The sequence below is a fragment of the Olea europaea genome, chromosome 3, assembly GCF_002742605.1.
Source record: "Olea europaea var. sylvestris chromosome 3, O_europaea_v1, whole genome shotgun sequence".
NCBI lineage: Eukaryota > Viridiplantae > Streptophyta > Magnoliopsida > Lamiales > Oleaceae > Olea > Olea europaea.
In genome coordinates, this window is record NC_036239.1 from 3,636,804 (window position 1) to 3,649,471 (window position 12,668).

The 12,668-nt window shown below is 35.8% G+C and overlaps 1 protein-coding gene and 2 pseudogenes across 2 annotated transcripts; 1 reads left to right on the forward strand and 2 right to left on the reverse strand.

Annotated features, from left to right (window-relative positions):
- The first annotated feature begins 2,060 nt into the window (after positions 1–2,060).
- On the forward strand, positions 2,061–2,605 carry LOC111377090 (annotated as a pseudogene).
- Positions 2,606–6,949: 4,344 nt separating this feature from the next.
- LOC111382612 lies at positions 6,950–8,873 on the reverse strand. 2 transcript variants are annotated; one of them, XR_002700570.1, is made up of 3 exons: positions 7,557–8,873; positions 7,379–7,451; positions 6,950–7,230 (listed from the first exon to the last, which is right to left on the reverse strand). XR_002700570.1 is itself a non-coding variant. In XM_023006641.1 (2 exons), exons 1-2 carry the CDS (start codon positions 7,678–7,680, stop codon positions 7,213–7,215), a joined length of 363 nt encoding a protein of 120 aa, XP_022862409.1. In that variant the 5' UTR covers positions 7,681–8,873; the 3' UTR covers positions 6,950–7,212. The 2 variants fall into 2 exon arrangements, 1 of the variants encoding a protein (XP_022862409.1); XM_023006641.1 differs by having other exon boundaries at positions 6,950–7,451.
- Positions 8,874–9,596: 723 nt separating this feature from the next.
- The window catches only part of LOC111382624, a 10,234-nt pseudogene continuing 7,162 nt past the window's right edge, over positions 9,597–12,668 (reverse strand).

A 12,668-nucleotide genomic window follows, 5' to 3' on the forward strand; every position in this document is an offset into this window, starting at 1 on the left:
GATGTACTAGTTTGGATGAATCAGAAACCTTTTCTCTTGTGTAGGCAAATTTTCTTCATTGCGATCAAATTAAGTACTGCACTAACTGGTTAGCATGGTTTGAACCATAAATCTCATAATCATCAATATTAGTTACAGTGGATTTGATGACAACAGGCGGACTCATTAAGGGTCTTGTGGGTTTAATTGCCCCAATTGGACCCATAATTTTTAACATTGAAAAAAAAATGCCATTATAATTTTAGCCCATAATTTTTAATACAAATCAATTGCCCCCATTGGATCCGCCCCGACAAACGAGGTTCATAATGGCTGTTTATGTGAGTAAAAGTTTTATGTGACTTTATGAAGACCTAAACAGTAGATTCTCTAAGCATGTAAAATGAGATCAGTTTTAGTGATGGCAACAGGGCGTGTTCAGGCGGGACGTCCCCACCCCACCCCGCCACGGCTGGTCGGGGATGGGGTAACTTTTTGCCCCGTTTAATATATATATTTTTTAATGTTTCAAGTTATGTTATTATTAGAAAATAAAATACAAGTTCAAAATGAATTTTGAACGGGTGAATTGTTTAGAAATAAAATTATTTTTAATTTTTCTCCTTCACGGGGTGGGGCCCATCGAGGTGGATTTTATTGCCATCCCTAATCATTTTTGAGGTTACATCATTGTTTTTATTTCTAGCTAACAAAATACTCAAATACGAAAGGGTTATTGTTGTTGAACCGGTTTAAACTTTAGACAAAAGAAAACGTTTCCTTCACATGTAGCTGAATTTATTTTCAGCTTTGCTACAGTGACAAGGAGAGGTTGATACCTTTTTTTTTTAAATTTTTTTTTTTTTTTTTACATTTTCAAAGTTTCAAGTTATATTATTATTAGAGAATAAAATACAAATTCAAAATGAATTTTTAATAGGTGAATTGTCTAGAAATAAAATTATTTTTAATTTTTTTTCCTTCACGGGGCCCCGTCGGGGTGGGTTTTATTGACATCCCTAATCATTTTTGAGGTTACATCATTGTTTTTATTTGTAGCTAACAAAATACTCAAATATGAAAGGGTTTGTTGTTGAACCGGTTTAAACTTTAGACAAAAGATAAACATTTCCTTCACATGTAGATGAATTTATTTTCAGCTTTGCTACAATGACAGAGAGAGGTTGATACCTCCTTGACCGAACTCTCACGATAGGGATGGGACAACTTTTTGCCCCGTTTAATTTTTAAAATTTTTTTTTTTTAACATTTTCAAATTTTCAAGTTATGTTATTATTACAGAATAAAATACAAATTCAAAATGAATTTTTAACGGGTGAATTGTCAAGAAATAAAATTATTTTTAATTTTTCTCCTTCACGGGGCGGGGCCCTATCGAGGTGGGTTTTATTGCCACCCCTAATCATTTTTGAGGTTACATCATTGTTTTTATTTCTAGCTAACAAAATACTCAAATACGAAAGGGTTATTGTTGTTGAACCGGTTTAAACTTTAGACAAAAGATAAACATTTCCTTCACATGTAGCTGAAATTATTTTTAGCTTTGCTACAGTGACAGAGAGATGTTGATACTTCCTTGACCGAACTCCCACAATAGGGATGGGGCCACTTTTTTTTCGATTTTATTATTCACACCAGTCCCACTTGCACGTGAGAGGATGTCAAAGGCTTTTTTCAACAATTTTCAGTCAACTCTATTTAATTCATTTATTTTCTCATCAGGATTGAACAGGACTGAGCAGTCCTAAAGGATTCTCTCGAGGGACATTCATCTGGATTTTCTTCTGCTGAATCAACCAACATGATTCACTAACAGTAGATTCAATAGGGGCCCCATCTTGATTATTTAGATATATTTGAAGACCAGCCTAGGATTCTGTGAAGGTTCACAAGGATTCTCTTGTTTATGACGATCATCTCTGCAGACAGCTAAGAAATTAATCTAGGTACCAACATTACACAACTTGACCGATGTCTTGTCTCATACCGTGCCATGCTATATATGTTGAGAATCAACTGAATTGCACAACAAACCATTGACAACCCGAAAGAAGGAAAAAATGAAGAATTTTTCAGTTCTCATTTTGTTTCTGATTATCACGTCCTTGAATTTAGAGGTTGGTGCTCAATCCTGCAAACCAAGTGGCAAGAAACTACATAAAGGGGAATGCAATCAGCAGAATGACTCTGAGTGTTGTGAGGAAGGCAAGTATTATTATGACATATACAATTGCTCACCAAAGATTTCAAGCAAAACGAAAGCAATTCTGACCATCAACAGTTTCGAGGACGGTGGCGATGGTGGTGGCCCGTCAATAATTACCACTCAGATAATAAGCCAGTTGTGGCACTGTCAATGGGGTGATTCTACAATGACAAGAGGTGCTTAAAAAATATTACTATTTATGGGAATGGGAGGAGTATGAATGCAATGGTGGTCGATAAGTGTGATTCTACACTAGGCTATGATTCAGACCATGATTATCAGCCTCCTTGTTATAACAACATTGTTTATGCATCTAAGGCTGCCTGGAAAGCTTTAAGGGTGCCGGAGAAAAACTGGGGCGGATTAGATATTCACTGGTCTGAATCGTCTTATGCTTAATTGTAACGATGCTACAACACTGTACGTAAAAGAGATTTCCTTGATCATGTTGTGATTCTCCGATCACGAGAAGAGAAGATGAAAAACAATTCTATTTCTATCTTGAATAGAATTTACAATAGAGTATTACAAACTCTCAAAAAAAACCCTCTTAAAAATGGGACTTTCCCTCTCTCTTGGGGCATATTATTCTCTACAAATGCATCCCATATTTATAAGAAAATTTTGCTGCAAACCGCCTAAAATTTCTGGTCCAAAATCGGCCATGTAGGTGCTTTGTGTTTTAACAAAATGGGTAGCAAACCGACTGAAACTTCTGGCAAAAAAAACCTGCTATTTTTCCTGCATTTTTCGGCTGCATTTAATGCATAATTTCCTTGCCTCAGTTTTCAGATTTTAGTCAACAAAAAGATGCAAAATGGTGGCTAGGAGAATTTATAAACCAATCAAAAATGGCAGCTGCCTTCATTCAATTTCTCTTCAGGTGGTGGGAGAGGTTTCATGCATGCATGAGGGAGTCTTGCACGTTAAGGAATTGAAATTCAACAATTTCGGCTGGAAGAAACTTGATTTATATGCAATTGGAACAAATCAGATCAATGATCTAGAGCTACCTTTTTCTTCAGCATCAAAAGAATAAGGAGTTTTCCATTCGTGGAGTTATTCTATTCTGGCCTTGTTGTATTGGTGCATGACCTAATAAGATATGAATACAGGTTGTTTGACAAAGTTTTTAATAAAAGTTTTAATAAATTTTGATAAAGGTTAATGAAATATGTGATCGAAAAATTAATAAAAAATTGCTAGTCCTATGAAATGTGTGGCTAAAATTCAAGTGTAACCAGTGAAAAAGTTGATAAAATTTTATTAAAGATTTATCAAACAAGCACTAAGTAGTTTTCTTTTGTAGACAAAATACTAAGATTTTAGAGCCTTGAATGTAAATAGCTATGTGATAATATTTAGTAGTGAATTCCATGATATGCCATATATCATAGTTATCAAACCCGACTCGGATATCGACCCGATCAAGGTACCAGGTTACTAGTTGGACCAATGAACCGGTGGTCGGATCGGTGTGTCATTACTTAAAAATAATTTAATAATTTTTAAAGTATAATTTTTTTATTTTTTTGTTTGAGACAAAATTAAAATTTAAAAGTTCTTTCTCACTAATTTTTCTATACATTTAAATTAATGATTTTCTAAACTCATTCATCAGTAATGATGGCTAAATTTTGATTTTATAATTTTATATATTATATTAAAAAAAATATTTTTTTCCCTTTTTGTGATTTACAAATTATTTATTAGTTATTGACAAAAATTCTGTGTATTATCTATTCAATTTATCTTAGTTAAAATTAATTTTTTTTTCAAACAAAATAAGTATATAAAATAATTATTTGAAATTACGAAGTGAATGTAAATGTTGGACTAATTTTTTTGAAAAAGTTTCTGCAAGTAGCAAATTATATATAGGTTAGATATAATTTATTAAACAAAAGACAATATAATATTGTTTGCATTAGTGGTGCATTAGTGGTACGGCTATTTTCTACTTACTTAGAGGTCAAGGGTTCAAATCTTTGGTACCTACAATTTCAATGTAAAAGAGTTTTGAAATTTGGTTTAAAAACCAATCAGGTTGAACTGGGCTGAACCGGCCTGAAAATTATTCAAAAATACCTATTGGCCCGGTCAAATCCGAATTTTGATCGGGTCACTTGCATTTATATAAAAGGAAAAATTCATAATTCAATTGTATTATTTACACTAATTCAAAAATCAAATAGATAGTTTAAAAATTCAAAACTCATATATATATTTAATTAATTAAAAATATCTATTAAATAAATATAATAAAATCACAGTTATATGATTAATGGTCACATATTCATAATTATAAATCACAGATTTATTTGTTGGTCACATAGCATCGAACTAATTGATCACAGATCAGTTCGTGATCACAAATCAAAAATTTTGTAGGTTATAGATTATTTGAGGTCATAGGTCACATATTTTCACATTTATTGGTTGCAGATTATTTTTTTAGTCACAAATTATGGAAGTTTAAGGTCAAAGATTAATAATTAATCCACGACGTTGACAACCAACACCACCACTAAATATCACCACGATGGTTGCATCAACACCATCGCCTAAATCATCGTGGCCACCAGAAACACTAATTGCATCATAACTGCCATCAACACAACCATCAACCACCCAAAAAATAATAATAATAAAACCTAACAAAGGATGCACCATCACCATCCCAACACCAACATTGCCTGTATTATCTGCCATACCAGAACCAATAGCATCTTCGTACACGTCACGCACAACACTCATAGATTCTGGATAGTTGGAGTATCTGTTGGTTTACATTCCAACATTCCTACTTCAGTAAGTAAATCCAACACGTACTTTCTTTGAGATAAAAATAAACCTTGTTTTGATCTAGCTACTTCTATCCCTAGAAAATATTTGAGCCCTCCTAAATTTTTCATCTCAAATTTAGTTGCCACTTGTCTCTGAATTTGGGATATCTCTTCCTTATCGTCTCCTGTGATAATCATGTCATCTACATAGATTATTAAAGTAGTTATCTTGTCACCTTTATGCTTTAAGAATAATGTATGATCTGAATTACTTTGCTGGAACCCATACTTCTTCATCGTCAAACTAAAGCGCCCAAACCATGCTAGAGGTGATTGTTTCAACCCATACAATGATCGTTGTAATTTGCATACTACTTTGGTTTCTAAGGATGCTGTGTAGCCTGGAGGAATGTCCATGTATACTTTTTCTTCGAGATCATCGTGAAGGAATGCATTTTTTACATCAAACTGATGTAGAGGCCAGTCCAGGTTAGCTGCGAGAGATAACAGTACTCTAACAGTATTCAGTTTAGCAACATGTGAGAAAGTTTCTTGGTAATCAACTTCATATGTTTGTGTATAGCCTTTTGCCACCAATCTTGGTTGGTACCGTTCAATGGAGCCATCTAACTTGTGTTTGATGGAAAACACCATTTACACCCTACCGTTTTCTTTCCTTCAGGTAATGGCACCAGAATCCATGTGTCATTTTTCAATAATGCTTCCATTTCTTTTTTCATTGCTTGAGCCCATTTCTGATCAGATAAAGCTTCTTGAACTCCAGTCAGAACATGATTTGAAGATAGTACGTGTGCAAAAGCTTTGAGATGTTCGGATAACTTCATGGTGGACATTTAGTTGGCAATTGGATATCTTGGCCTTCGTTCCTCCACATTCGGAGAATATCTAATTGGTGGCTTACCACGATTATGCCTGAGAGGTAATATATAACAAGCATGAGTATCCAAATCATTTAGAAATGTATGAAGATTGCTTACCTCAGAGATATTCTCGGGAGATGGGTCTGTAGGTATTGGAGGAGAAGAGGGGTTTGGTTCAGTTTCCAAAGGTGTAATGTTATTCCCTGAAGATGTAGTGTCATTTTCTAAAAAAGCATTCATATCAGTTGTCGGCTCTGGCCTTGAGGAGTTCGGTTCAACTGCTTTACTTGGCCCTATATTAGAGTTTAGCCACTCAAGGTGTAGCCAATTTTGCTCTTCATCTCGTTTCTCCTCCTGAAGAGAAGAATTGGTACCAGAAGAAAAATAGGGATCAGATTCCAAAAATGTGACATCCATTGTCACATAGAAATGTTTTTTCACGGGGTCATAACAACGGTAGCCTTTTTGGTGAACACCATATCCCAAAAATAAACATCTGAGAGCATAAGGGTCAAGTTTTGTTCGTTGGTTCTTATTAAGATGTACATAGACCACACAACCAAATACTCGAGAATGGAGCATTAGGACTGTAGGTAGAGGAACATAGGATGCTAGGACCTGGAGGGGAGTCTTAAAGTTTAAGATTTTTTTTGGCATTCGATTTAGTAGATGTACAGCAATGGATACCGCATCAGGCCAGTATCGATGAGGTACATGAGTACCATGTAACAAGGTCCGAGCAGTTTCAAGAATATGGCAATTCTTCCTTCCATTTTCCTGAGGTGTCAGGGGGCAAGATGTCTCATGAATGAGGCCGTGTTGCTCAAAGTAGGTGCGGAAGTGACATATTCACCACCATTATTAGATCGAAGGACTTGGATCTTAGCAGAAAATTGTGTTTAAACCATAGTACGGAACGAATGAAATATTTGTAGCACTTCATCCTTAGTTTTCATCAAGTAAAGCTAAGTCATGCGAGTGCAGTCATCAACAAAAATAGTAAACCAACGAACCCCAGATCCAACAGAAATAGGAGAAGAACCCCACACATCAGAATGAATTAAAGCAAAGGGGATACTACTTTTATTCATGCTCAAAGGATATGAGTTGCGATGACTTTTAGCAACAATGCAAGTACCGCATTTTAAACTAGAATATCCATATTCAAAAACAAATCAGGCAATAAATGTTTCAAATAACCAAATGATGGATGTCCCAAACAACGATGCCAGAGCCAAATCTGTCGTTCTCGAGCATCACCCCGAACAAGATGTGTACTTCCCACGCTGAAATCTTCCAAATAGTATAATCCCCCTCTTCTAGTACCACACCCAATTATCTACCTCGTGAAAATATCCTGAAGAAGGCAAAAAGTAGGGTAAATTAGCATCGCACAATTTAATTCTTTAGTAGCTTGACTAACAGATAATAATTTATGGCTAAGTGATAGCACAACTAATGCATTAGATAATTGAAGAGAGGGAGACAAAGTCACAGAACCAAACCCTGTGACTGGAGAAAGAGTCCCATTTGCATTTGCAACACTAGTGCGTCGTGGTGGGGGTTTTTGAGTAAAATCTGCAACATCAAAGGTCACGTGGTCAGTGGCCTCGGAGTCAAGTAGCGAACCACCACGTGTATTATCTTCCTGCAAAGAGGAAATAAATGTAGAGCAAAATGTACCTAAGTCAGAGTCAGGACCTCCATCTGTTGACAATTCAGCTTGGGGAATTAGAGATAGTGGAGAGTCAGTTGTCACCACAGCTGCCATCCCTGTGCTTACAACTACACCTGGTCGTTTCTTCATAGCCACCAGTCGAGGTATCCATGGAGTTTGAAGCAATTATCATGGGTGTGTTTTTTATTACCACAGTAAGAACATTTTCCCCCTTCAATAGTGCTGCAAATTTTGGAACCAACGGTCAATTTTCCTGTACCTCGAGATGATGTGCCAGTAGAGGTAGGAACACTAGAACCCAGTTGCAGCCTTTTTGTGACCAGAACCGCACTAGAGATAGTGGCAGGGTCGGTGGTCATGACAGCCTGTCGGAGTGCTTCCCGGCGAACCTGTGCATATACTTGTTCAATGGTTGGAAACAGTTTCATCTGGAGAACATCGCCTCTTACACTATCCAGTTGGTCATCAATTCCATCCAAGAATTTGTATACTCGTTCTTCTTGGACCAGAGAGTTATATTTGTTGATGTCAGTAGCACATATCATTGGATTGGGGCAAAGGAAGTCAATTTCTTGCCAAAGTCCCTGCAGTTCGGAGTAGTATTTCTCAAGGGAGTCATTGCCTTGTTTCAGTCGAGACACTTGTCGTCAAAGGTCATAGACTTGAGAAGAGTCATTGCAATAAAAAAATGTAGTAGCAATGGCATCCCAAACTGATTTGGCAGCAGGAAATCTAATGAAATTAACAATGAGTGTTGGATCCATGGAGTTTATCAACCAACCTTTGACGATGGCATCTTAGGTGCCCCACTTTCGAAAAGAGGGATGAGTTAGAGAGGGTTGAGGGAAATCACCATTGATATAACCCAGTTTGTCTTTGCCGGAGATGTACATCTCGACAACCTGGGACCATAGAGCGTAGTTGGAACCATCCAACTTGACACCAATCTGGCCGGCTGTAGTTTCATGGGTCATAGTTGGGATCTTGGCTTTGGTCAAAAATTCTGTCATTTTTGTGGTAATTATATCTATGAGAAGGGTGTCAGGATCACCACAAGAGTCACCAGATTTTTCTTCAGTTCTGATGTCCTCCATGGTCGGAAAAATTGAAGCTTTGGCTAGGAGGTGGTGGTAATGGTAGAACCCTATAAAACGTGCTGCTTTGATACCATGTGATCTTTTTCCATTTTATTGCATATATTTTTACATTGATAGGTTACAAATAAATAGAATAAGAAAAAACTATTTTTAGCTATATAATCTATTTTTGGCTACTGTGGGTGGAATCATGAGAGGAATTCCATATTTTGTTCCTAAATTGGTTCTAATAGCTCACGCCAACATTTACAATATAATGGAGGAACCAAGGACTGGTCTTCTAATCATTTCACCAAGATACCTCTTACCCGTGCTAGCAACATAAGAGCGTCTCCAATGGTGGCGTAAAATTGAGTGTAAATTTGTATCTTCAAAATCACTTTTGCATCCTCATTTATATCCCGGTGGATCTAAATTTGAATTTTGCTTGATGATTTAAATCCACCTTTTGCATCTTATAGATATAAATTTACATTTTTTACCGAAAAAAATAATTTTCTTTTGCATCTCGAGAGGTTTTCGGCCACTTTGGAGATCTAATTCACAATTTAGATCTATTTTTCACCACGATTGGAGCTACTCTAAGAGGTGTTGGAAATCGAATCTCATGGAGTGGCTTAAATAAAACCGCGGAAGCGCCGGTTTTAATTTGCTCAACATTTCAGTTGATTAATTTTGATCGAGAGCTTGCTCATATCAGCTTCAGTAAAATATCGGGCATTTACGAGAAGCAAATCAAATATAATCATAATATGTCATATTGTTGAGTTAGCATTGAATTCTAGTTGTACTATCTGTATACAGCAAAAGTCCTCTATCATCCAATACACATCTCGACTAGTTCGAGTTCAGATGGTGCTGTAGGAACAACATAAGATGATCTCGTTAAGATTGATCACGATAGTCATATAAATATTTACTTTAGTGCTTTATCAACAACACAAGGCAGAATTCATTATACAAAGATATATTTTCATCATTCACGCAATAAGAAATTTACAATACAAACCAAATCATAAAACAGTGATCTAGACAATAGATAATAGATAACTAAATTTTACGATTTAGTACTAGGCATCGGACCAGGTGATATCCAACTCGCCCACATTGCCAGATACTCCTAAGGCTTTCCATACAGCTTTAGAGGCATCGACAATGTTATTATCACATGGAGGTTGATAATCATGGTCGTCATCACATCCCATGGTAGAATCACACTCGTCAACCACCATAGCAGTTACACTTCGGCCATTAGCAGTTATTGTGATATTGTTAAGGCATCTTGATCCTCCGCTGTACCATCCAGTTGACAGAGCGACAACTGGTGTGTCATCGGAGTGGTACTTGTTGTCACATTCTGATGGTGCACCGCCATCTCCACCCTTCTCGAAGCTGTTAATCGTGAGAACTGCCTTAGTGCTACCGGACACTGATGGTGAACATTTGTAGGTGGTGTAAGATTTTCCCTGTTTACAGCAGTCAGATTGGTTTTCCTGGTTGCATTGTCCAGGGGGAGGCTTTTTTCCAATTATTTTGCCACTTGGCTTGCACTCTTGAAGTCTAGCCTCTGAAAAATGAGTAACAAGAAAGAGTACCACAAAAAGAAGAGCTCCTGAGCTTAATTTCTTCATCTTTTCTCTCGAATCAAAACACAAGTATTGATGAGATGATTGAGTTTGGTGCAAATTCTGATCAAAGAATTCGTTTATATATAGTTTGGCCAAAGAAAATGCCAAGATTGTGCTCAAGGTAAAAGAAATACAAAAATGAAATACGTCAGATTAGTATTCATAAATAATGTTAAGGTTAGTCATAAAGTCCATGGGAGGGTTCAAATAGAACCATGACTGTAAACTATGCTGCGTTTTTCTGTATATTCACGCAGAAGCTCGAGCTATTAAAAATGAGATGCTATTAATTATTTATATTTTATTTTCTATGCACTATCTCACATGCAGCTCATATTAACGGTAATACTTAAACCAATTAAATTATCTCATCTGAAACTTTAAGTTATTAGCGAGATGTAAATTTTATATATTCATATTTATATATTGTCTTTAACCTCGTAAGTTTTGTGATTATTATTAAGATAAGAAAGCCATATGAAAAGGAACCATCAAATAACTTGAATACCATGTCTCAATCCTCTGTCATCTTTTCATTTTTTAAGATTTCATCTACATTTTGTCCCAATTTTTATTTCTATTTTCCTTTGAAAATCCCAGAAGACATTAGATGTATGGCAATTTGTTGGTGTTCTTTGACCAGTTCTGTCAGAGTGCAAAATTAGATGTAGATTACCATTTAGTTAAGATATCAGTCTCTGTCACTGATGTTGAAAAGTTTAGAAGCCACGGCAGAAACAAATAATTAATGATATTTGATAGATTAAATTAGTGGCCTAGCCCTGTTGAACTGTACACTGGAATATATGACTGACCCTATCACTTTTCACATGATGACATAATTCATAACAAGTTTGTGTATTGAGAACTATATTGGTATTTTCAGCATAATTCATAACCAATTTATTTTTGGCATTGAGAGCCATTCGCATGAGCAACGCCGTGTGGGATAATTGTCACCAGTGAGTAATTCTAGGGCCAAAATAGCACTGGGATTATCTGCAGCAGTCAGGAAATAAGGTGAAGTGAGATCACTGACAAGTTGGGCTGGTGTGAAGGTGACGATGGTGTCTGCCATGGTGAAGATGCGAAAGTGTTCAGAGATCCCAAAGATCAAGATGCTCTGTTGCCATGATAAAAGAAGAGATGAAGGAAAATATTCTATATTTTACTGTGTTTCCTTGATGATGCTGTAAATGGAGATTACAGCATATATATAGAATAGAGATACTACAGCACAAGGGAAGGTAAATAACAGTGAGCTGTGAGCTTAATCGGTGCACTTTGTGATGCTTGAATAGTGCAATCCGTGTGCTAGAAATAGCAGTGAGCTGTGGGGCTTGACTAGTGCAATTTGTTTGCTGTTATAATGTGGTGAAAATGGCATTGAACAGTGAAGCTTAACTAGTGCAATCTGTCTACTGGAATAATGTAATCTGTTTGCTGGCTAATAGTTTGAGTCATTGCTAAATATTTTTGTGCTATAGACGGGATGGTCTATTGGAAGGCGAAAGTACATTAACAACACTACCATAAGTGCTAAGGGCCAAAGAATAAGTGCTCTAGTCATTGTATGTGATTCTACTGTGGGATGTAATGAGGACCACGATTATCAACATTACATAGCGGTGCTTGCATACGACATGGTCCAATGCCTAGCATAGTTTATCACAATTGCAATTGTAATCTTGTTAGTATTAAAGCATTTTAAGAATTTTACTTCCCGGTTTACTAATTTATAGCTTGAAAATTTTCTCATTCCTAGTCCACCTATATATAAAGAATGTTCGTTTCACTCGCTGATAGTACTTTTTTTTTGGATGAGAATGGAAATATAAGTTATTATTAAGCACAAGATATAGAGTATAATATAGCTAAGAATGTCAAGAGACAACCAAGAATTAACTTGTTGAAAACGTATAAGAAATGCAATAAAAAAAATCTCAAGAAAACTGTCAACCAGCTCATTTAAAAGTTTAAAGGGTGTTTTAAATTATAACCAATTTTGGAGGTAGGGTTGAAAAATTTTGGCCAATTTTTATTTATTATTGATTATTTTCATTATTAATATTATTATTTTTTTGCAGAAGTGACCATTTTTTATGTCAAAAGGCGAAAAAACCATTTTTTGTAAGAATGGCCAAATTTATTATATGGTGTAGATTTATTAGTACAATTCTTGGTGTAGATTCATAGTATCCTTGTTAACATTTTGTTCTGTATCCATGTCAAATTTGTATATCATTCAATTTAATTCAGGATGTACTAGTTTGGATGAATAAGAAATCTTCTCTTGTGAAGGCAAATTTTCTTCATTGCGATCAAATTAAGTACTGCACTAACTGGTTAGCATGGTTTGAACCATAAATCTCGTAATCATCAATATTAGTTA

Coding starts and splice junctions, on each gene's coding strand:
- LOC111382612 (XM_023006641.1), bottom strand. CDS start 7,680: ATGAAGAAACGACCAGGTGTAGTTGTAAGCACAGGGATGGCAGCTGTG. Junction 7,452..7,556: donor AGGTCCTGACTCTGACTTAG/GTACATTTTGCT, acceptor TTGATGTTGCAG/ATTTTACTCAAAAACCCCCA.